At 28.4% G+C, this 22,152-nt stretch overlaps 2 protein-coding genes across 2 annotated transcripts; both read right to left on the bottom strand.

The window, feature by feature from the left end:
• Positions 1–258: 258 nt before the first annotated feature.
• LOC115697754 (stearoyl-[acyl-carrier-protein] 9-desaturase, chloroplastic) lies at positions 259–12,458 on the bottom strand. The gene is made up of 3 exons (XM_030624875.2): positions 12,295–12,458; positions 9,645–10,098; positions 259–953 (listed from the first exon to the last, which is right to left on the bottom strand). Exons 1-3 carry the CDS (start codon positions 12,420–12,422, stop codon positions 345–347), a joined length of 1,191 nt encoding a protein of 396 aa, XP_030480735.2. The 5' UTR covers positions 12,423–12,458; the 3' UTR covers positions 259–344.
• A 5,245-nt stretch (positions 12,459–17,703) lies between these two features.
• Positions 17,704–21,426, bottom strand: LOC115697753 (stearoyl-[acyl-carrier-protein] 9-desaturase 5, chloroplastic). The gene is made up of 3 exons (XM_030624873.2): positions 21,203–21,426; positions 19,004–19,457; positions 17,704–18,438 (listed from the first exon to the last, which is right to left on the bottom strand). The coding sequence occupies exons 1-3, from the start codon at positions 21,337–21,339 to the stop codon at positions 17,833–17,835; spliced, it is 1,197 nt and encodes a 398-aa protein (XP_030480733.2). The 5' UTR covers positions 21,340–21,426; the 3' UTR covers positions 17,704–17,832.
• Positions 21,427–22,152: the final 726 nt, after the last annotated feature.

Raw genomic sequence — 22,152 nt, 5'->3', positions numbered from 1 at the left:
AAAAACATAAGAAAAATTTGCCAAAAATAAAAATAAAAAAATAAGTATAAAAAATTAAAACATAAGAAAATATTACCGCAAATTACTTTTACAATTAATATCACAACATTTTATTTGACTCAAGTACAATTTATTATTATTATTTAATATATTTAATTACACCAAATACAACATTACTAAAATTCTATTATTATTATTATTATTATTATTATTATTATTATTATTAGTAAGAAAAGACAATACATATTTCTTTTTTTATTATCAAACAAAATTAGAAAGATGCCAATTATTATGCCACGTTTATTATTCTATTAACATAATATCTTGACATTTTTACCATCACATTAAACTTGAACCGTTTTATTTGGGTCAAAAACCCAACTTACACCAATTGAAGAAGAAGAAGAATCCTTTTGGGCCTTACTCTTCACCATTTCTTCAATCCTCTTAACCTTTTGGGCCAGCCCACAAAGATAGTCTTGGGCCTGTCTTCCTTCACTAGAAAGCCCAATAAGCTTTTCAACATTCCATTTGGCCACCAAATGTTCCAATGTTTCTCTATACTCAGTCACAGTATAAACCCCAATATGTGAGGCAGTGTTGGTGAAGTGATCAAAGAGATTTGGGTTAATTCCATCATACATTAGGTGACCAGGCATTGTGATTTTTTTCTTCATGTTTCGCGCAAATTCCAAAACCATGTCGTTTGGATCGAGCTCAAAGAGCTTCGAAGCTATTTTGGTGTAAGCAGTTTCGTGTCGTTTTTCATCGCTAGCTACTACACCACATATTTGGGCGAGCTTTGTGTCACCGTATTTGTACGCGAGTTTGCCTGTGTTTCGGTGTGATATGAATGTTGCTCGTTCTTGGAACGATGTGTAGATTGTGAAGAGATAGGGATTGTCTCCAACATCAGTATCCTTACTCACGGCTGTTTCATGCTTTTGAGGGGCCTTAATAAAAAAATATGTAAAGTTAAATAATTTTTTTAAAAAAAAATTAATATCAATGTTTAATATAAATACATTATCTAAAATTAAAATATTTTCATTCACATATCTAAATACAGACTGAATGAGATAAAATTTAACGCCATAAATGAACAACTATATAGCTTTAAATAAAATGGCATAATTATTGATAGTTTATATAAAATATTATATGTTTTGTAAAGATATTAATTTCTTTTGATAATTAAAGATATTAATGTAATATCCTCTTTCTTGAAAGGGTAATTTTGTAATTTTTCCTTTTGTCGGTACTTTGTTAATTTGCATATTAAGAAAATTTATTAAACACATGAGAATGTTGAGTAAATAATTAAATACTTGTGATAATTTAATTATTTATTTTGTGCATATTATTATTGTGGGTATAACAATAATAATTATGTGAATTTATTTTATATTATGGTGTAATATATTTGTTATATTATTGTTGTCATTTTATTAGAGATATAATATAGTAATATTAATAATATTGTTATAGAATGGTGTAATTGTTACATATTTTATTATTATAATAAGTATTAGTAACATCCGTAACAAAATCCCGATAATTGTGGAACTATGAATCGTTCCACAAAATGAGTTTGTTACGATCTTTTATACGATTATTTTGAAGCCTAAAGACCCAAAAAAATTCGTAGGTGAAGAAGTCCTGGAAAGAGAGCGAGAGAGACCGATATAGATTTACATGAAACTTAGAGAGAGAAAGAGAAATTTTGATCTTGAAACACTTAGAGAATTTCTGGGTTTGTTTGATCGTTTTGAGTAGCTTTTCTACGATCTAAGGAAGCTAATAGTCATGACCAAACGGGCTAAGAGCAGAGGTTTCGAAATCCACCATTTTCATGCACATTCAAGCATGTTCTTGAGCAACATCGAATTTAAACGTACTTGAACCATTTCTGGGTTTAAAGAACATTGTGTTTAAGCTTATAGGACCCCAAGAATCTGTTTTGACGTGGAGAATCGAAGCTTTAAAGCCCTGAACGAAAATTGCCATTGTTGGACTCCATTTTTAAAGGTACACCGGCAACGAAGAAGACAACGATGTTGGACCGTATTATTTGGTGATTTATGGTCGGCTTGAGGTTCTAAGAACTGTAGGAAGCTTTTCCAATCAAAATAATGCGTGAAAATCAATTGTATAAGAAGTTGGAGGCTCGCCGTCGCCGGAGAAGAAGGGCTCGCCGGCGTAACTCCGGCGAAGCTCCGATCAACACCTTCTGAGGTTTATTTTTTGGATTTTCTTGGATTTTTGATCTTACTTAGGTATTTCTAGGTTTGCTATGAAGTTTTAGAATTTTCTTGCAATTATTTTATTTATTATGAATTAATTGATTTATTTTATAAATTAATCATGAAAAATAGCTAGGCTTCCCAGAAAATTCTAGAATAATTTTATATGGCTTAATATGGATTATAAAATGTTAGAAAATTGATAGATTAGATTTTTGATCGATTTTGTATTTTTCATGAATTATTTGTGTTATTTATTAAATTAATTATGAAAAATACTTAGGTTGCTCAGAAAAAATCTATATTTATTTTATATGATGGACTATGATATATAAACTGTTATAAAATTGGTAGATTGAATTTTCAAGTGATTATGTATTTTTCATGAATTATTGATGTTATTTCTTATTTTAATTATGAAAAATACCTAGGTTGCTTAGAAAATTCAAAGAAAATTATTTATGACTTATTACATATTATAAAGTGTATAAGAAGAGTTAGATTCGGTTTTTAATCAATTTTGGTATTTTTCATGAATTTACTTAATTAATGCTTAAGTTAATTATGAAAAATAGTTAAGTGATGCTAAAACAGTAAAATGTATTTTTGTAGTGCTATTTACTATCTATGGTACAAAATAAAAAGGTTCTTATAATTTATTAGTTGCTGTAGGTATTTATTATAATTATTTGTGACTAATTAACTATTTAATTGAGTTTTAGATAAAGTAAATATTAAAAATTGTGTTCACTGTTTGGGAACTGTGAATATGATGTTACAATATAATTCTAGTCTAGGAAATAAATTTAAGACTAGGTTGAGATGTTTTGTTATTTTATTTATTTAAATAATTAATATTTTATATACTGTTTTAAGTGTAAATTAGTACATAAATATGGATAATAAATTGTACGTGTTTCTTGATAGATTAAATATGTTTTATAATCTGTATAAATGATTAAGATATATGCTAGCTTCTGATTTTGGTAAATAATTACATATTTGTATATTTTGTTAATAAATGGTATTTTAGTGAGATTTCACGTAAAGAGTGTTTGTATGAGTTCATATTTTACGTTAAAAATGTTCGTTTTAGTACATTATATGTGTTGGTGTGAATCATAGTGATAAATGATTGTGTTTAGTGTGTCATGCAAGTGAAATTAACCTACGTGTTGTGTAGTTTGACGTAAGATTTCATTGTTAATCTTAGGTTATGCTTGAATATATTTTAAGTGTTATTGTGTTATTGGATTTAGGATCTTGTTCTCAACAAAGAAACTCGGCAAGAGGTTCGAGGGAGAGAAAAGGATATACTTAGCAACTGAGGTAAGAAGAGTGGACATCTGTGCACAGGGTGTATGTTGAAACATACAACTGTATTATGGGTTTGTATTTACATGTTTTATTCTATTGTAGATTGTTGTTTTATGCTAATGTTATTAGTGTGTGATAGTGATAAGGCTTTTGACTGTTTGTGTGAGGATAGCACTTATAGGATAGGTTTTCTGCTTTGGTGTGAGCATAGCGGCGCAGGATATATTTTTGGCTTGTATGGGTTTACTTGCAGGTTATCCTATCATGGGTGAGTACAACTTGTGATAAGGGATTGCCCTATTGGATGCCGAGTGTGAGAACAGCACAAGGCAGGGCAAGTTACACTTCATGTCTGATCAACATGAGTGGGAGTAGATTATCGTATGTGTGGACAATGTGCGATAAGATACTATATGTTATGTGTGTGAGTATCGCATGCATTAAGATTACACTGTGATATGATGTTGTATTGTATGTGAGAATAATGTGTGATATGACATGTTGTTATATGTATGCAAGTATGGTATGAATTGATTTGATGTTGTGATATTGTTATACTTATGACTATGTTATCTAGTTGGGGGGGTTATGTCCTACATAGCTCTTCTTACTGGGCGTTAGCTCACGGGTACTCTGTGTGCAGGTAAAGGCAAAACTATACAGTGAGGGTGGCGAGCTCGAGGCATGGATTACATGTTAGGGGATTGTCACGATGTTTTGGTTTAAAAATATTTCATTTAAGATTATGATTCAAATAGTTTTTTTTGTAAGGCTTTATATTTTAAAGTTATGAATAAATAAATGTTTTGTTTTTAAAAATAATGAGATCTCATGCTTAGTTATTTTTTTTTTTATTAAAGAAGTCTTTTATTGTCTTTATCTTAAATGGTTTTAAACGGACTAGCTAGTGCGACGTCTCGGGAAATCGGGGCGTTACAATATGGTATCAGAGCAATACGGTCCTAAAGAATGTGGTTAGCCCTAACATGTAAAGTTCATTGCCACGAGACGAGCTCGACTCACTGTACTGTAAGTTTTAGTTAATCGGTTCATGTTAGTTTTGCATGTTTTATGCTACGTTACATCTTGGGTGTACGAATTTAGTGTGATTAAAAATTTTCTTTGTGTTTAGAAGAATAGGTCTTAGTATTTCATCGATAGGATTATATCAATGGGATAGCTTTTGAAAAAAAAAAAAAAAATTGTTTCAAGGTGTAGCTATATTACATAAATTAAGTTTGATTTTGATAGGTTATACTTATTTTCATAAATTAGGAGTTTAAGAGTGTATCTCAAAGAGAATTGTGATTAAATAGAGTATGACATGATAAAAACAAGTTTAGTCGTTATATTAGCATTTCTAACGAGATTGTATGTTTCAGGTTTAATAAATTAGGCTTATATAGTTATTGGTACGTTCTTAAGTTTGATATATATATATATATTTTTTTTTTATTTAAGTGTTAATGTATAGATAATTTTAAGCTCTATTATTTTATTAGAAATAACTAAGTTAAATTTTGGATCAAAGGGGAAATCTAATCATTAAGGTTATAATAGAAGAAAAGATTAAGCGAGTAAAATATATATATATATATATATGAGAATCAAATTAAGCGATTTTTGTCCTTATGTTATTCTTAGAGAGAGTGATTTTGATAGTAAATTTTATTCCTATTTCATTAGTTGGATGAATTAGTAAATGTTTCTTTTATAGTGATATGCATGTAGCTCATTCATGAGAGTATGTTAACTTGTGAGCTTCTAAGGCTAGATGTTGGCTAGTTCGCATGTGTAAGGATACCTTTTACAATCTTTAGCTTACATGCAGTTCATGTAATTTATAGAAGACATATGGTCTGTGTGAATGACATCAGTTGTAGACGATGTATTGGATCATTTTGTGTAGGGCTACATTCTTAATTATTATGCTACAAAACATAGAATCAGGTAGTCTATTGATTGCATTGAATTAGATAATTTCGATGATGGAATTCATAATTTGAGAGGAACAGTTGTGTGGACTGAAAATGTAAAAGTAAATTTCGAGGACGAAATTTCTTCAAGTAGGGGATAATTGTAATATCCTCTTTCTTGAAAGGGTAATTTTGTAATTTTTCCTTTTGTCGGTACTTTGTTAATTTGCATATTAAGAAAATTTATTAAACACATGAGAATGTTGAGTAAATAATTAAATACTTGTGATAATTTAATTATTTATTTTGTGCATATTATTATTGTGGGTATAACAATAATAATTATGTGAATTTATTTTATATTATGGTGTAATATATTTGTTATATTATTGTTGTCATTTTATTAGAGATATAATATAGTAATATTAATAATATTGTTATAGAATGGTGTAATTGTTACATATTTTATTATTATAATAAGTATTAGTAACATCCGTAACAAAATCCCGATAATTGTGGAACTATGAATCGTTCCACAAAATGAGTTTGTTACGATCTTTTATACGATTATTTTGAAGCCTAAAGACCCAAAAAAATTCGTAGGTGAAGAAGTCCTGGAAAGAGAGCGAGAGAGACCGATATAGATTTACATGAAACTTAGAGAGAGAAAGAGAAATTTTGATCTTGAAACACTTAGAGAATTTCTGGGTTTGTTTGATCGTTTTGAGTAGCTTTTCTACGATCTAAGGAAGCTAATAGTCATGACCAAACGGGCTAAGAGCAGAGGTTTCGAAATCCACCATTTTCATGCACATTCAAGCATGTTCTTGAGCAACATCGAATTTAAACGTACTTGAACCATTTCTGGGTTTAAAGAACATTGTGTTTAAGCTTATAGGACCCCAAGAATCTGTTTTGACGTGGAGAATCGAAGCTTTAAAGCCCTGAACGAAAATTGCCATTGTTGGACTCCATTTTTAAAGGTACACCGGCAACGAAGAAGACAACGATGTTGGACCGTATTATTTGGTGATTTATGGTCGGCTTGAGGTTCTAAGAACTGTAGGAAGCTTTTCCAATCAAAATAATGCGTGAAAATCAATTGTATAAGAAGTTGGAGGCTCGCCGTCGCCGGAGAAGAAGGGCTCGCCGGCGTAACTCCGGCGAAGCTCCGATCAACACCTTCTGAGGTTTATTTTTTGGATTTTCTTGGATTTTTGATCTTACTTAGGTATTTCTAGGTTTGCTATGAAGTTTTAGAATTTTCTTGCAATTATTTTATTTATTATGAATTAATTGATTTATTTTATAAATTAATCATGAAAAATAGCTAGGCTTCCCAGAAAATTCTAGAATAATTTTATATGGCTTAATATGGATTATAAAATGTTAGAAAATTGATAGATTAGATTTTTGATCGATTTTGTATTTTTCATGAATTATTTGTGTTATTTATTAAATTAATTATGAAAAATACTTAGGTTGCTCAGAAAAATCTATATTTATTTTATATGATGGACTATGATATATAAACTGTTATAAAATTGGTAGATTGAATTTTCAAGTGATTATGTATTTTTCATGAATTATTGATGTTATTTCTTATTTTAATTATGAAAAATACCTAGGTTGCTTAGAAAATTCAAAGAAAATTATTTATGACTTATTACATATTATAAAGTGTATAAGAAGAGTTAGATTCGGTTTTTAATCAATTTTGGTATTTTTCATGAATTTACTTAATTAATGCTTAAGTTAATTATGAAAAATAGTTAAGTGATGCTAAAACAGTAAAATGTATTTTTGTAGTGCTATTTACTATCTATGGTACAAAATAAAAAGGTTCTTATAATTTATTAGTTGCTGTAGGTATTTATTATAATTATTTGTGACTAATTAACTATTTAATTGAGTTTTAGATAAAGTAAATATTAAAAATTGTGTTCACTGTTTGGGAACTGTGAATATGATGTTACAATATAATTCTAGTCTAGGAAATAAATTTAAGACTAGGTTGAGATGTTTTGTTATTTTATTTATTTAAATAATTAATATTTTATATACTGTTTTAAGTGTAAATTAGTACATAAATATGGATAATAAATTGTACGTGTTTCTTGATAGATTAAATATGTTTTATAATCTGTATAAATGATTAAGATATATGCTAGCTTCTGATTTTGGTAAATAATTACATATTTGTATATTTTGTTAATAAATGGTATTTTAGTGAGATTTCACGTAAAGAGTGTTTGTATGAGTTCATATTTTACGTTAAAAATGTTCGTTTTAGTACATTATATGTGTTGGTGTGAATCATAGTGATAAATGATTGTGTTTAGTGTGTCATGCAAGTGAAATTAACCTACGTGTTGTGTAGTTTGACGTAAGATTTCATTGTTAATCTTAGGTTATGCTTGAATATATTTTAAGTGTTATTGTGTTATTGGATTTAGGATCTTGTTCTCAACAAAGAAACTCGGCAAGAGGTTCGAGGGAGAGAAAAGGATATACTTAGCAACTGAGGTAAGAAGAGTGGACATCTGTGCACAGGGTGTATGTTGAAACATACAACTGTATTATGGGTTTGTATTTACATGTTTTATTCTATTGTAGATTGTTGTTTTATGCTAATGTTATTAGTGTGTGATAGTGATAAGGCTTTTGACTGTTTGTGTGAGGATAGCACTTATAGGATAGGTTTTCTGCTGCTGGTGTGAGCATAGCACTGCAGGATATATTTTTGGCTGCTTGTATGGGTTTACTTGCAGGTTATCCTATCATGGGTGAGTACAACTTGTGATAAGGGATTGCCCTATTGGATGCCGAGTGTGAGAACAGCACAAGGCAGGGCAAGTTACACTTCATGTCTGATCAACATGAGTGGGAGTAGATTATCGTATGTGTGGACAATGTGCGATAAGATACTATATGTTATGTGTGTGAGTATCGCATGCATTAAGATTACACTGTGATATGATGTTGTATTGTATGTGAGAATAATGTGTGATATGACATGTTGTTATATGTATGCAAGTATGGTATGAATTGATTTGATGTTGTGATATTGTTATACTTATGACTATGTTATCTAGTTGGGGGGGTTATGTCCTACATAGCTCTTCTTACTGGGCGTTAGCTCACGGGTACTCTGTGTGCAGGTAAAGGCAAAACTATACAGTGAGGGTGGCGAGCTCGAGGCATGGATTACATGTTAGGGGATTGTCACGATGTTTTGGTTTAAAAATATTTCATTTAAGATTATGATTCAAATAGTTTTTTTTGTAAGGCTTTATATTTTAAAGTTATGAATAAATAAATGTTTTGTTTTTAAAAATAATGAGATCTCATGCTTAGTTATTTTTTTTTTTATTAAAGAAGTCTTTTATTGTCTTTATCTTAAATGGTTTTAAACGGACTAGCTAGTGCGACGTCTCGGGAAATCGGGGCGTTACAATTAAATTATTAATTTGCATTAAAAATAAAAATGAAAATAAATAATATTTTAATTATCATAACCCATACCAAATGAATTTTTGAAATGGACAATGAAATTAATAACAAATTCTAAAAGATTGATGGAAGTATTCCTCTTACTTGCATGAAGAGAGATCATTAGACATAAATAGAATTATTTGAATTTTATAGATATTTAAAATTATAAGTAATATGTTTAATCATCAATATTTTTCAAATTATTTAGTATCCACTTTTTTTTATACCTTGACAATAAAATTTATAATAGAATAAATAGGTATTTTGCCATTTTTTTTTAATCATGTCCTGAAATTATTATCAACGTTAAATATCGCCACAGACTATAATCGTTAATAAAATATAAGACTTCATTAAATAATTTATAATTGTTAATTTTTGATAAACTAAATTATTATCATATTATGTCCTTCAAATTTTATGAATGTCAAACCAGAGCCAAAATATGATAGTGATTATACTTTGGGGGTAAGCTTATACTAATTATTTAATAAAAATCTACTGAAGTTTCAAAAAAATCTCATATTTCAGTAATGTTAAAAGTTAATGAAAATATTTAACACTAGTAATTTAGGGGACACGATCTTATTAGTGAAAAAAATCTAAGGTTAATTGCCTATTTATTCTTTATAATAATATTTTGAACTTACTCATCAATCAATAACACTCTTACCGTTCCTTTTCCAATCAAATAATGAATAGTTGTCTCAACTTTTTTCATGTCAACACGACCAGATAAGTAAAGATACTTATTGAGAAGATCACCATGCCTATTCTCCTCAGCACTCCAACCCCTTGCCCATATGGCCCAAGGTGTCTCATCCACACCCGTACGATCGTGGAAGAAATCGATGCCATTGATTCGCGCGTGGTACGATGGCAATGCTTCTTCTGTGATCATATTCCCAACCAACACAACAAAGTAGTCATTTGGAACTTCCTTTGTTCTCTCTCTCAACTCCTTCACTTGCTCCGCAAATTCCTCCGATGTCGGTTCTGGTAAAAAATCTTGTGGTTGCCAACTTTGCTCAACTGGCTTCAACAAAGGTAAAACGTTTTCTCTCCCCCATTCTTCCATTGACTTGAAGATTTCTACTTTTTTTGCACTTGGCGTCATGAACAATGCCCTACGTTTGGTGTTGACTTGTATTTATATAAAAATTGTAATATTTTTATACAAAAATATATATTATGTTAAAATATATAATACTATATAATATAATATGATATAAAAAGACATACTAAACACATTTTGAATACATTTTTTAACATCTCTATAATTGATCTATTCACTTTTAATGCTAAATGTTAAACAACTAAAACTACAAATAAAATAAAATAAAATAAAAATCTCTAAAATAGATTGAAAAATCAAAATAGAAGAAAAATAAATTCTCATATCTTATACAGTGTAACTTCTATTTAAGAATACTCTATTCAAGAATAACATCTAATTTATTATAAAAAAAAATCAAGTCTCAATTTGGGTCAGTTATAAATAACAATAAGGGATTATTTCATAAAAACATAAAAATAACAAAAAAATTGCAAAAATACGGTTTTACAGAATTTTAAACATTTTTACAATTTTTTTGATTTTATTTACAGAAAATACGGTCTTTTTATGTTGTAATCTTGTTAATTTGTTGTTGATTTTTTGTTATCTGTATGTTATTTTTTGTTGTTATTTTCATGTTACTTTTATGTAGTTTTCTTGTTGATTTTATGTTATTTTCATGTTATTTTTTGAAAAACCGTAAAAATGTGAAAAAAAAAAAACATTTTTTGAACGTAAAAATATAAATATTTTACAAAAAATGGTGTCTTATGTAATTATTCTTAAGAATAACCTCTAAATTGTAATTAGTTATACATTTTTTAAGTCTCATATTAACAAAGTATACCTCTATATAAGAATAATTACATCTTAATAAAATATATACATATATTTTATAAATTTATTTACGTAAAATTAATCATTTTATTCCAAATTTTAATACATGTATAAACATTATATTTACTCTAAAATAATTCTATTATGATATAGTACTAATGATTGTTTATTATTATTATTATTATTATTATTATTATTATTATTATTATTATTATTATTATTATTATTATTATTATTATTATTATTATTATTATTGTTATATTGATATTTTTTGATATTTTAAATATTTTTTCAAGTGTAATTCTATTTAGTTATAACCTCAATTAGAATATAATTTACTTTTAAGTGTATTCTTAAATAGAGGTATTACTATATATATGGGATATGATTTTGTCCCGTGATGTAGTTTCACGGAATGTATTCCGTGGTATATTAGATGGGTCTCAGGGTACATTAAATGAGTGTCAGGGTACGTTTCTACTTTTTAACCCTAATTACCCCTAGATCAATCTCAGCCGTCAGATCAAATAACTCTCTCATTTGACGGTTGCCGTAAATCACGGATTACAATTGTGAAAGTATAATAACAGGACAAAATCATATCCCTATATATAGACAACTTTAATGATAGGCATCCGTTACAGTATGATTAGTAGAGGAGAAAATTGAGAGGAAAGAAAAGTTTGGAAGAAAAAGTAGAGAGAAAAAAAAAATTTATTTGGTTGGAAAGAAAAATGGGGAGAAGAGAAAAATTGGTAGAAAAAATTGAGGTGGGACCCACCAAAAATATTTCCTCCAAATTGAAGAGAAAAGTTTTACAAAATAATATTAACATAAACTTACTAATTTATTTTTACAAGAAAAAAAACATGTTAATAATTTAAGGATATATAATATAATAATTTTAAAATAATTTTCTTTCCTTCCTACTAACAAATAACTAAGAAGAAAATAGATTTTCTATTCTTTCTTTCTAATTTTCTTTCCTTCACACCAATAATATAAGAGGGAATAGTATACTAATAAGAATTTTTTTTCTAAAGAAAAAATATTTTTTCATTTATCTACAATTTTATGTTCTAAAATTTTTATTTACAAATATAATTTTAAAATTTTAAATTACAAAAATATAATTTTCTCAGCAAAAAGTAAAAGGACAACGATAAATCAATCTCACAATAATTATAAAACAACGAAAAACAACAAAAAAACTAATCTCAAGACAACTATAAATCAATTAATTACTATAAAAAAATAAAGAAAAATATCAAACAACTTCTATATTTTTGTAAATAAAAATATTCAAACCGCAAAAATAAAAATTTATCCGTGATAATGTATATTTATATTTTTTTTTTCAAATTTGTGGTCTATTATCTAAAAATTCTACTAATAATAGTGTGTATATATATAATATAAGTATACTCACTTGCAGTTGTTAGAACTATTAGTAGACAGTTTTGAAGATCTTCTTCTGGGCAGCAATGATATTGGTGGCTTAGCAAAACTACTAAACAATTTTGGAGACTCAAAAGAGATAATCAGATTCAATGCCATATCTCTTATCACTATAGCCTTCTTCAAAATTATAATAAGAATATTGCAGTGACAAAGGTACATATTTATAAGTGTATATGTATGCATTTATTATGTTAGGAAACATATTTTGATCCATAAAATGTTGTTTATAATAATTAAGAGAAAGCATTGTTATAAAATTCTTTTAATAGTGACACACCAATAATTTATTCCAACCTCTTAAAAATTAAGCTACCTAAAAATAAGGCCATAATGTTTGGTAGGGTGTTTATAGTGGTTATTTTTGTCGAATTGTAAGTATATTTTAACGAACTTATTATTAATTATTCGTTAGCAAAATGAAAAGAATTAGGGGAAGAAGAGCTCACGGGTAAGATTCAACATCGAGCGAGTCTGTCGGTTCGCGGGTTTCAAGTTCAAAAATTTGTATCCAGACCCGGCCCGTGAAATGGTCAGGTTGGCCGGGTTTGCAAGTCACGGGTCGCGGGTTGGCAGGTTGGTTCGGGTCCAACCCAAAACTTGATGACTATAAAAAATTAACCCGTGAACATGCCCGAAAGTGTACCAGGTTGGGTCTGACCCGCACGAACAAAACAAGTTTTTTTAAATTTTAAGGGTTGGCCGGGTCGGGTCCAGGAGGGTTGGTCGGGTCCAGGAGGGTTGGCCGGGTCCAGGTCAAACCCAGTCTAAATGTTCAGTACTACTCACAAGTAATCAATGGGCTGATCGAAAAGTTGGAAGAAGAAAAAAATTTTCACATAGACACAGAGAATTAGCTAAGCAATTTTATTTGAACAAATATAGAACTAGAATTGATAATTTTATGGACATTTTCAATTGTAACCAATATTATTACAAATATATCCAATAACTTTAGGCAAGAAAGAGGCATTCGCCTATTACGAGATGGTGCAACTTGATTATTTTATATTGAATTTAAGTATTTATATCTTTTATTTTCTTAATCTTAAAAGAAAGACACATTATTATTATTTGGAATGGAAATAAAATAAAAAAGATAAATTTTAGCTGTTTAGTCGGATTAAATATTTAATCAATCGAATCATTTTTTTAATTATTATTATTGTTATTTTTTAGTATTTCAACTGAAATGAAATGTTTTGGTTGCATAAGGTAATTTGATTGTCGGTTTTAACTAAAAATTTTAAACAAGACATTAATGACACATTTACTATACAGTATTCAGAATCAAAATAAATTAATGGAGAAATGTAACGGAATAAATGAAAAATAATCAGAATCAATATTTGTAATATGTTGTTTACTAAAATTTTTTAGAAATGGAATAGTTATAATTTATCTTGTTTATTTATTACGAAACATAATCGGAATGCTTAAATTGACTAAATTGCCATTTAAGTTAAACTATATTATATGATAGTTATTTTGTAAGACATATTTTAAAGTATAAAATTGTCATTATATATTTAATATTAAAAAATAAAATAAAAATAATTAAAATCGATTACCCTTAATAGCATTCTTTACAAAATTGGTGGGGAAGTTCTCCCTTTCTTTTCTCTCTTATTTAATAAGTTCTCCCTTTCCTAATTTTAATAATGTAAGTAAACAAATATAAGACAATGATTATCTTACCAATGTTGATTCTCATTAATTATTTATTAGTAAACATGTTATAATAACTTCTTTCCAAATTAAAGTTTAACTATATAAAGTATAGTGGGTTGCAATATATATATAGGTTTACCAATCATTAACATGTTATTTGTAACGTCTCCGCTCAAGTTTTTATTGGGCCTTCTTTCACGGATTTATAACTTTTATACATGGGTACATTACTTTGGATTGCTTTTTGAAATGGCGACTGAGCCTACAAACCGATACGAGTGTTCTAACGTGCTTTACCCTCACTCGCATTCTTTTTGGAGAAACTTCCCAGGAGATCACCCATCTCAAGATTACTCCAAGTCAAGCACGCTTAACTTTTGGAGTTCTCAAGTGATGGGGCTACCGAAACAAGATGCACCTTGTTAACACGGATAGTACTAAATAATCTATTAAAGTTGTTAGAGATTTTATTACAATGGAAGAAAATCAAGATATTACAACTCTATTGTAATACAATACAAGGACCAACAAAGAGATTAAATAAATGTTACAACAACATAATATACAATATATATACACTACATATATTATAAATAAGAAATGTAGAAGAAGATATATAGATTACACAATATTATATAACATATATATAATATGAAGAAGAAAAGATCACTCACTCACAACCTTGAGTGTAGAATAGTGGGGATCACCATGACTTGAACAAGGTATTACACCTTTGTCCAAAAGCTTATTTCTCCCTATCTCTAAGCACTAAGGGAACTCTCTAGGAAATAGCTTTGGGAATTATCAAGCCTTTTAGGGTTTTCTAGCAAAGTGCTTTCTTGATAGAAAACTTCATCACCAAAATAAGCACCTTAGACCTCTTTATATAGTGTTTAGGATATCACCATTTGAAATTCAAACTCATAACCCCTATAGATATTATGGACTCAAATGTAACTCTTACACACACCATAACTCCTATAGCATTAAGAATTTCAAATAAAGGTGTGTAACATCTTTTACACTCTTAATGTTGGTGATAATGGTGGAGGTTACTCATAGTAACAACTCCCCAAATGTTACAAAAATATGACAACTAATATAGTCATATGTTACATATTATTAGTTTATTACACATATTTAATCTATATATATTATATTATTATAAATAATATAACAAAAGCATAGCCGACCCTGAGAATATATGGGCCTAAGACGAATTAAATTTTTGGGTTCTCACTTTCAAAAAAATATATATAAAAAATTATTAAAAATGAGTGTCATGAGATTCAAACTCATGACATTGTATAATATGTTATACACCTTAACCAACTAAGCTATAAATATTTGTTGTTTACAATACATTTAATTTTACTTAAATAAAAGCTTAATAAGATTTTTTATTTTTTATTTTGGGCCCCAAAAAATATGGGCCCTAGGCACGGGCCTAGTCCGCCTATGCCTAGGGTCGGCCCTGCATTTAAGAACTCTTTAAATGTGTAGATCTATACCTACACAGTCTCAGAATCATCACACTTTACCTTCTCAAACGATGTGGGATTGCACAGCTCCCGTTCTTTTCCCTTGCAAATCACGAAACTTTGACTGTAACATTATTTGTATCTTGAAAAAACAGAAAAATCTATAGCATACTCCTCAAAAGGATAGTTTGGCTATACTCCCTTTCTGTTTTGTTTAAGATCACTTGTAATTTTTTAAAAAATTCTCAGTAGTTTAATAATACAAAAAATAAAGGGTTCAGACAATTATTTATCACTTAGAAAAGAATAAGCAATCACACGTGCAATAAATATTTAAATCTTATTTTTGATACTGTAAATTATTTAATTTTTTTAAAAAAAAAAGTAAATACTATTTTGAATCATGTGTTTTGTAAAAATTATCAATTGGACTATCTGTTTTATTAAATGACAAAATGGACCCTGTATTTCCTAAATTGGTAAAAATAGGACCCTTAGCTTAATTTTTGATAACTTTTTTTTAATATAACCAACTTTAAGACAATTCCTAACACGAACAGATACAGAAAATGTAAACAGTTTTGTCATAACACCTTTAGATCGCATTATTATTAAATTTTATTTTGATAAAAAATCTGTTAAGAGTCCTATTTGTACCATTTTAGAAAATACATGGTCTATTTTGTCTTTAAACAAAACAAATGGTCCAATTAGTAACTTTTGCAAAACACAGAATTCAAAATGATATTTATCTTAAAAAATATATAAATACTTCTAAATAATTATAACATACATAGTCATTAAAAAAATGCTCTCCAAAATACCAAACAAAAATTGTACTAAAACAACTTTTTTTTAAAAAAAAAACACAATAAAATTACCCAAAAAAATTACTCTCAAAATATACATGGTCAAATCTCACTTATTGGTTTGTGTGCCAAACTTAGTAATTTTTCAACAGTGTTAGTGGACCAAACTTAGTAATTGTTCACCAAACTCACAAATCAATCAATGTCATTTGTACACTTAAAAATATATTAATTATGTAAATGGCATAGTTTTGTTTCTTATTCATAACATTCATCTACTATTATTGGATAATTATTATAGGCATTGTCCTCCATAATTACCTTCTTTCTTTGTGTGTGCATTTGTCAGATACACATGCATCTCACCTAAGTCTTAGGTAGTTATAAATAGAAAAATTTGAGTTTATTATACTTGGTACATCTTAAAATTTTATGCTAATAATTTTCACTATTTTCAAAATACAACTCGTAAATTTGAAGATGAATTCTATCATTAATAGGGAAGATAATCTCTCTCTCGCCCAACCCCCATTAAAACCATCAGTTTTATATTTAAGTGAAACCTTAAATTAAACTCCATATAATAATCAATTAGGGTTTATTTGGTACCCCGTATTATGATGTATTATATTGTATTGTGTTAAGTTATATTGTATTGTATAACATTATTCAATACAATATTATGTTTGGTAGTGACTTAACCATCAACCAAACCTCAACCCCAGCGCAGACCCTGATCCTGACCCTGGCCCTAAACCCCGAACTCGACCCAAGACCAGGACTTGACCTAGACCTCGACGTCAGACTTAGACCTTGGTCCCAGACCTCAAAACCTTGACTTTGGTCTGAACCCCGACCCTGACCTCAGACTCGAAACCCGACCCCAACCCCGATCCCGACCCTGACCCCTCGATCGAAACCGAAACCCGAAACCCTGATCCTAACCCCTACCTCAAACTCTGGACCCAAACCTATTTTTTAGAGTGCATCATATAAACATGTTAGAATTATATTTATCACTCATAAAATATACAATATCAAAATGTAATTTCATGTACAATCATATTACATATAACCATGAGTATATAAATATAAGTCTAAAGAAAACTCTTGATCACTCAAAGAGAAGAAGAACCAAAATAGTATATGCGTATATTAATTCATTGATAGAGACGATCTTTGTGGTGATAATCTTTTAGGTAATAATCTTCCACGAATACAAGACATATGATTTTTCTCTTAACAAGGACAGAAGAGAATAGAGTAGCGCTTATTTCTTGTAGACTACTACCAATACATAAACTAATAAGTTTTAGTTTTTAATATTTCTAATTTAACCATTCAATAAATTAAAAATATGATTTAATGTATTTATATATTTAGCCCATAATACTTTAATTAATACCTAATAACTCACAATTACTAAAATAATCACTTTATTCATACACACTAATACATATGAGTCCATACTAAAGATTTTAATCCAACACACCCTAAATTTTACTACACACAATATACATAATAATGTCAAAAAACAACTCCATCACATCAAACTTGAACCATTCTTTCTCGATCAAAAACCCAACTTACATGAATCAAAGAAGAAGAATTCTTTTGGGCCTTACTCTTCACCATTTCTTCAATCCTCTTAAGTCTCTGGGCCAGCCCACAAAGATACTCTTGGGCCTGTCTTCCCTCACTAGAAAGCCCAATAAGCTTTTCAACATTCCATTTGGCCACCAAATGTTCCAATATTTCTCTATACTCAGTCACAGTATAAACCCCAATACGTGAGGCAGTGTTGGTGAAGTGATCAAAGAGATTTGGGTCAATGCCATCATACATTAGGTGACCAGGCATTGTGATCCTTTCCTTTATGATTTGTGCAAATGCCAAAACCATGTCGTTTGGATCGAGCTCGAAGAGCTTCGATGCTATTTTGGTGTAAGCAGTTTCGTGTTGTTTCTCGTCACGGGCTATTACGCCACATATTTGGGCAAGTTTTGTGTCACCATATTTGAATGCGATTTTGGCTGTGTTTCGGTGTGATACAAATGTTGCTCTTTCTTGAAATGATGTGTAGATTGTGAATTCATAGGGATTATATCCTGAACCAATATCTTTATCTACGCCTGTCTCAAAATTTTTGAGAACCTTAATAAAGAGAAAATATTAAAAATGAGTCATTTTCAAATATTACATTGAAAAAAAAAATAATATACTGAAATTCATAAAAAAGTGAAATAATAGAATAAAAAACAATACACTATAAAATGATACATAAAAAATAAGAAGAAAAACAAGACATTATAGTGAAATTCTAAACACAACAAATTGAAGTTGACACTATTATTGGAAAATGATTAAAAGGGTATTTGAAAAGAAAAAATGCCTATAAAAATATCTTTGAATAAACTATATAAAAGCATAAAAGTGTAGAGTAAAAAATAAATACAAAAGTGTTGATAACAATTAAAACATTAATTTGAAACTAATAAAAAATAATATTTAAAATATGTTATTAATAACCAAAACAAAGTAATTGATTATTTTTCTAACTTTATTATTTTATAGTAATTAATTAAATATAGAGCTACAATTATCTTAAGTACAAATAAAAACTAACATAATAACTAAATATAAAATTACTTATCTCAATAATAAGTCAAACCAATTAAAATTCATTCCATAATAATAATAATAATAAAGATGATCTTACCATTCCTCTTCTAATCAAATAATGAATTGTTGTTTCAACTTTTTTCATGTCAACACGACCACAGAGATAAAGATACTTATTAAGAAGATCACCGTGCCTATTCTCTTCAGCACTCCAACCTCTTGCCCATATGGCCCAAGGTGTCTCATCCATGCCCGTGCGGTCGTGGAAGAAATTGATCCCATTGATACGTGCATGGTAGGATGGCAATGCTTCTTCCGTGATCATATTCCCAACTAACACCACAAAGTAGTCATTCGGCACTTCTTTTGTTCTCTCTCTCAACTCCTTCAATTGCTCATAGAACTCTTCTGATGTCGGTTCTGGTAGAAAATCTTGCGGTTGCCAACTTTGTTCAACTGGCTTCAACAAAGGTAAAATATTTTCTCTTCCCCATTCCTCCATTGATTTGAAGATTTCTACCTTTTTCGCACATGGTATCATCAACGACGCCCTGCACACTTGCCCCAAACATTTTAGAACTTCATGCATGTGAAAGTTTATGTATTTTTATATCGAAATTAAACACAAAATCAAGATACTTTTATTTTTCGATAACCTTATACCAATCAATTAGAGTGTAATCCATACAAATATAATAGTCTAATTTATAAGATGAGTGTAAATATAATAATTATTAAAAACTACATATGAAATAGATAACTAAATAATTAAGGTAATTTTTTGTTTAAATTAAAATTCTAAATTGCAACCGTATATTACATTGTAAAATTAAAAATGTAACCTAATTCACATTGTAAGAAGTTTAAAATTACATGAAAAAAAACCTTAAAACATGTATGTATACATAATACATATGTATTATAACTCAATTTTTTATATAATTATAATATATAGTAGACATTAAACTAATATTTCTTTTTTAAAAAAAATAGTTGGGGAATTATCTCATATACTATTTTTTTTAACTTTTTCCTTTCAAATTTACGATTTGAGTTTTTAAAGTAGTTGCAGCGCTAGTTGCAATAGGGGTTTCTATACAATTTTTTGTTGCAATTTAGGTTGCAGCGCTAGTTGCAATAGGGGTTTCTATGTAGAATTTCGTAAAAATGTAAAAAAAAAAAAAAAAAAAAAAAAAAAAAAAAAAACTGTTTTGAAGTGTAAAAATGAAAAAACTCCAAAATAGTTTAAGTACCAATAATAAAGTTGGAAATAAACAATATTAACTATTCCAAGTGTGAAAGGACAGTTGCTTGATGAACCTATCAATAGAGAGTCTAAGTAAAGTCTTTGCAAAAAGTCACAAAGCCTAACAAACAAATAACAAAATGAAACTTTACAAATAATATAATAAGAAGAGTCCTAATTATACAACTTTTTATGCTCGAAATTACATATCCGAATATTTTTTTTTTCAATTTTTTTATAGTGGTATTTGTTATAGTTACAATATTATCTCTGTAAATTTTTCAAAAATTCCGAGCAATTTACAGTGCCGAAAACAAAAGTCTTGATATTTCAATTTACTACACATGTTCAAAAACTTCAAGTCTATTTTCGGCACTGTAAACTATTCAAAAAAATTTAAAAACTTACATAAATGATGTTGTGAGAGTATAACTGACACTCTTATAATAATTTTTTTTTAAAAAAAATATATTCTAATATATATTTTTGAGCACCAAAATTGACTTGTAAAAGAAAGTTAACATGACACTTATGGACAAAGAATAAAGACAATCAACAAGTAGTCATGAAACTAAATCTAACTGGCTATAGTGCTTAATAGTTCCACTATAATGTATATTGTATTATAATTAATAGGATAAATACCATTTTAGATCCTGTGTTTTGTAAAAGTTACAGATTGGACTTTGTGTTTTGTTAAATGACAAAATAGACTCTGTATTTTCTAAAATAATAAAAATAGGACCCTGAGTTTAATTTTTAACAACTTTTTTTTTAATACAACCAACTTGAAGACAATGCTTAATACGAACAGATACAAAAAAATGTAAACAGTTTTGTCATAACACTTTTAGATCGGATTATAATTAAACTTTATTTTGACAAAAAATCAATTCAGGGTCCTATTTGTACTATTTTAGAAAATACAGGGTCCATTTTGTCATTTAACAAAACACAGAGTCTAATTGGTAACTTTTGTAAAACAGAGGGTCTAAAATGATATTTACCCTAATTAATAATAAGTAATGGAAATGTTATATGTATACTTACTTGCAGGTTTTAGAAGTATTATCAGATTTTGTTGAAGTAGTAGAGAAGTTTCTGGCCATCAATGGTGGTGGTGGCTTAAGAAAACTACTACAAAAATTTGGTGACCCAAAAGGTGTAATAATAAGATTGTATGCCATCTCTTATCACTATAACTCTTTCAATATATATGTGTGTAAACTTCTTCTGGTTTTGAAAGGTGTAAGAATTGAGTGGCAAATGTACATATTTATAGAGAAATTGTAAAAGAGTAGTGAAATGGTAAAAGGTACAGGTAGTGTCTAGTATCTTTACTTAGAGGTAATGTATTGTTATTGGTATAATTATGTATCGGGTCTCATATAATTTAATTTAATAATTATTATGAAATATCATTAGCTATTTACAAGACATCACCTTTAAATGGTACTAGACTCTACTAATATTTAATAACAATGCTGAAAAGAATACTATTAGTGGTTATTACTATTAGGAGGTGTCATATGACTTAATTATTATTATTGCAAATAATAATAATAATAATAAATTAAATTAAGTAAAACTTGGGAGGAGGTATCTAAGCTTACAATTTTTTGTCCTAATATATTAAATGGAACTTCAAAATATGTGTTTTATTTAATAGGGTGTATTTAAAAAAGCTATTTACAAAATATTCTATTTAAAAAAATAAAAAATAAAAAAGAAATAGCAACTTTATTAAAATTTAATATTTAGAATATTATGACCAAAGAGGTATCGAGAATGTTTAGCCGAGCTACTAAATTTGATAATCATCTAACAAAATAAAAACTTACATTATTTAAAGAAGAAAGTAAAGATTGACTCTTGAATATCAAGCCAAAACCAGAACACATGAGTCACTTATGACGAATGGCATGAATTGTAAGCATGCTATCTGTTTCAATCTTCACATCATGCTTCGAATTATTTTTTATTTAACTTAGAGTTTCCTT

The sequence above is a fragment of the Cannabis sativa genome, chromosome 7, assembly GCF_029168945.1.
Source record: "Cannabis sativa cultivar Pink pepper isolate KNU-18-1 chromosome 7, ASM2916894v1, whole genome shotgun sequence".
Lineage (NCBI taxonomy): Eukaryota > Viridiplantae > Streptophyta > Magnoliopsida > Rosales > Cannabaceae > Cannabis > Cannabis sativa.
The sequence above is the reverse complement of the archived record's forward strand: the minus strand, read 5'-3'. Positions and strand labels throughout refer to the sequence as shown.

Coding starts and splice junctions, on each gene's coding strand:
- LOC115697754 (XM_030624875.2), bottom strand. CDS start 12,422: ATGGCATTGAATCTGATTATCTCTTTTGAGTCTCCAAAATTGTTTAGT. Junction 10,099..12,294: donor AATAGTTCTAACAACTGCAA/GTGAGTATACTT, acceptor CACCAAACGTAG/GGCATTGTTCATGACGCCAA. Junction 954..9,644: donor ATTTGATTGGAAAAGGAACG/GTAAGAGTGTTA, acceptor TTTTTTATTAAG/GCCCCTCAAAAGCATGAAAC.
- LOC115697753 (XM_030624873.2), bottom strand. CDS start 21,339: ATGGCATACAATCTTATTATTACACCTTTTGGGTCACCAAATTTTTGT. Junction 19,458..21,202: donor AATACTTCTAAAACCTGCAA/GTAAGTATACAT, acceptor GCAAGTGTGCAG/GGCGTCGTTGATGATACCAT. Junction 18,439..19,003: donor ATTTGATTAGAAGAGGAATG/GTAAGATCATCT, acceptor CTCTTTATTAAG/GTTCTCAAAAATTTTGAGAC.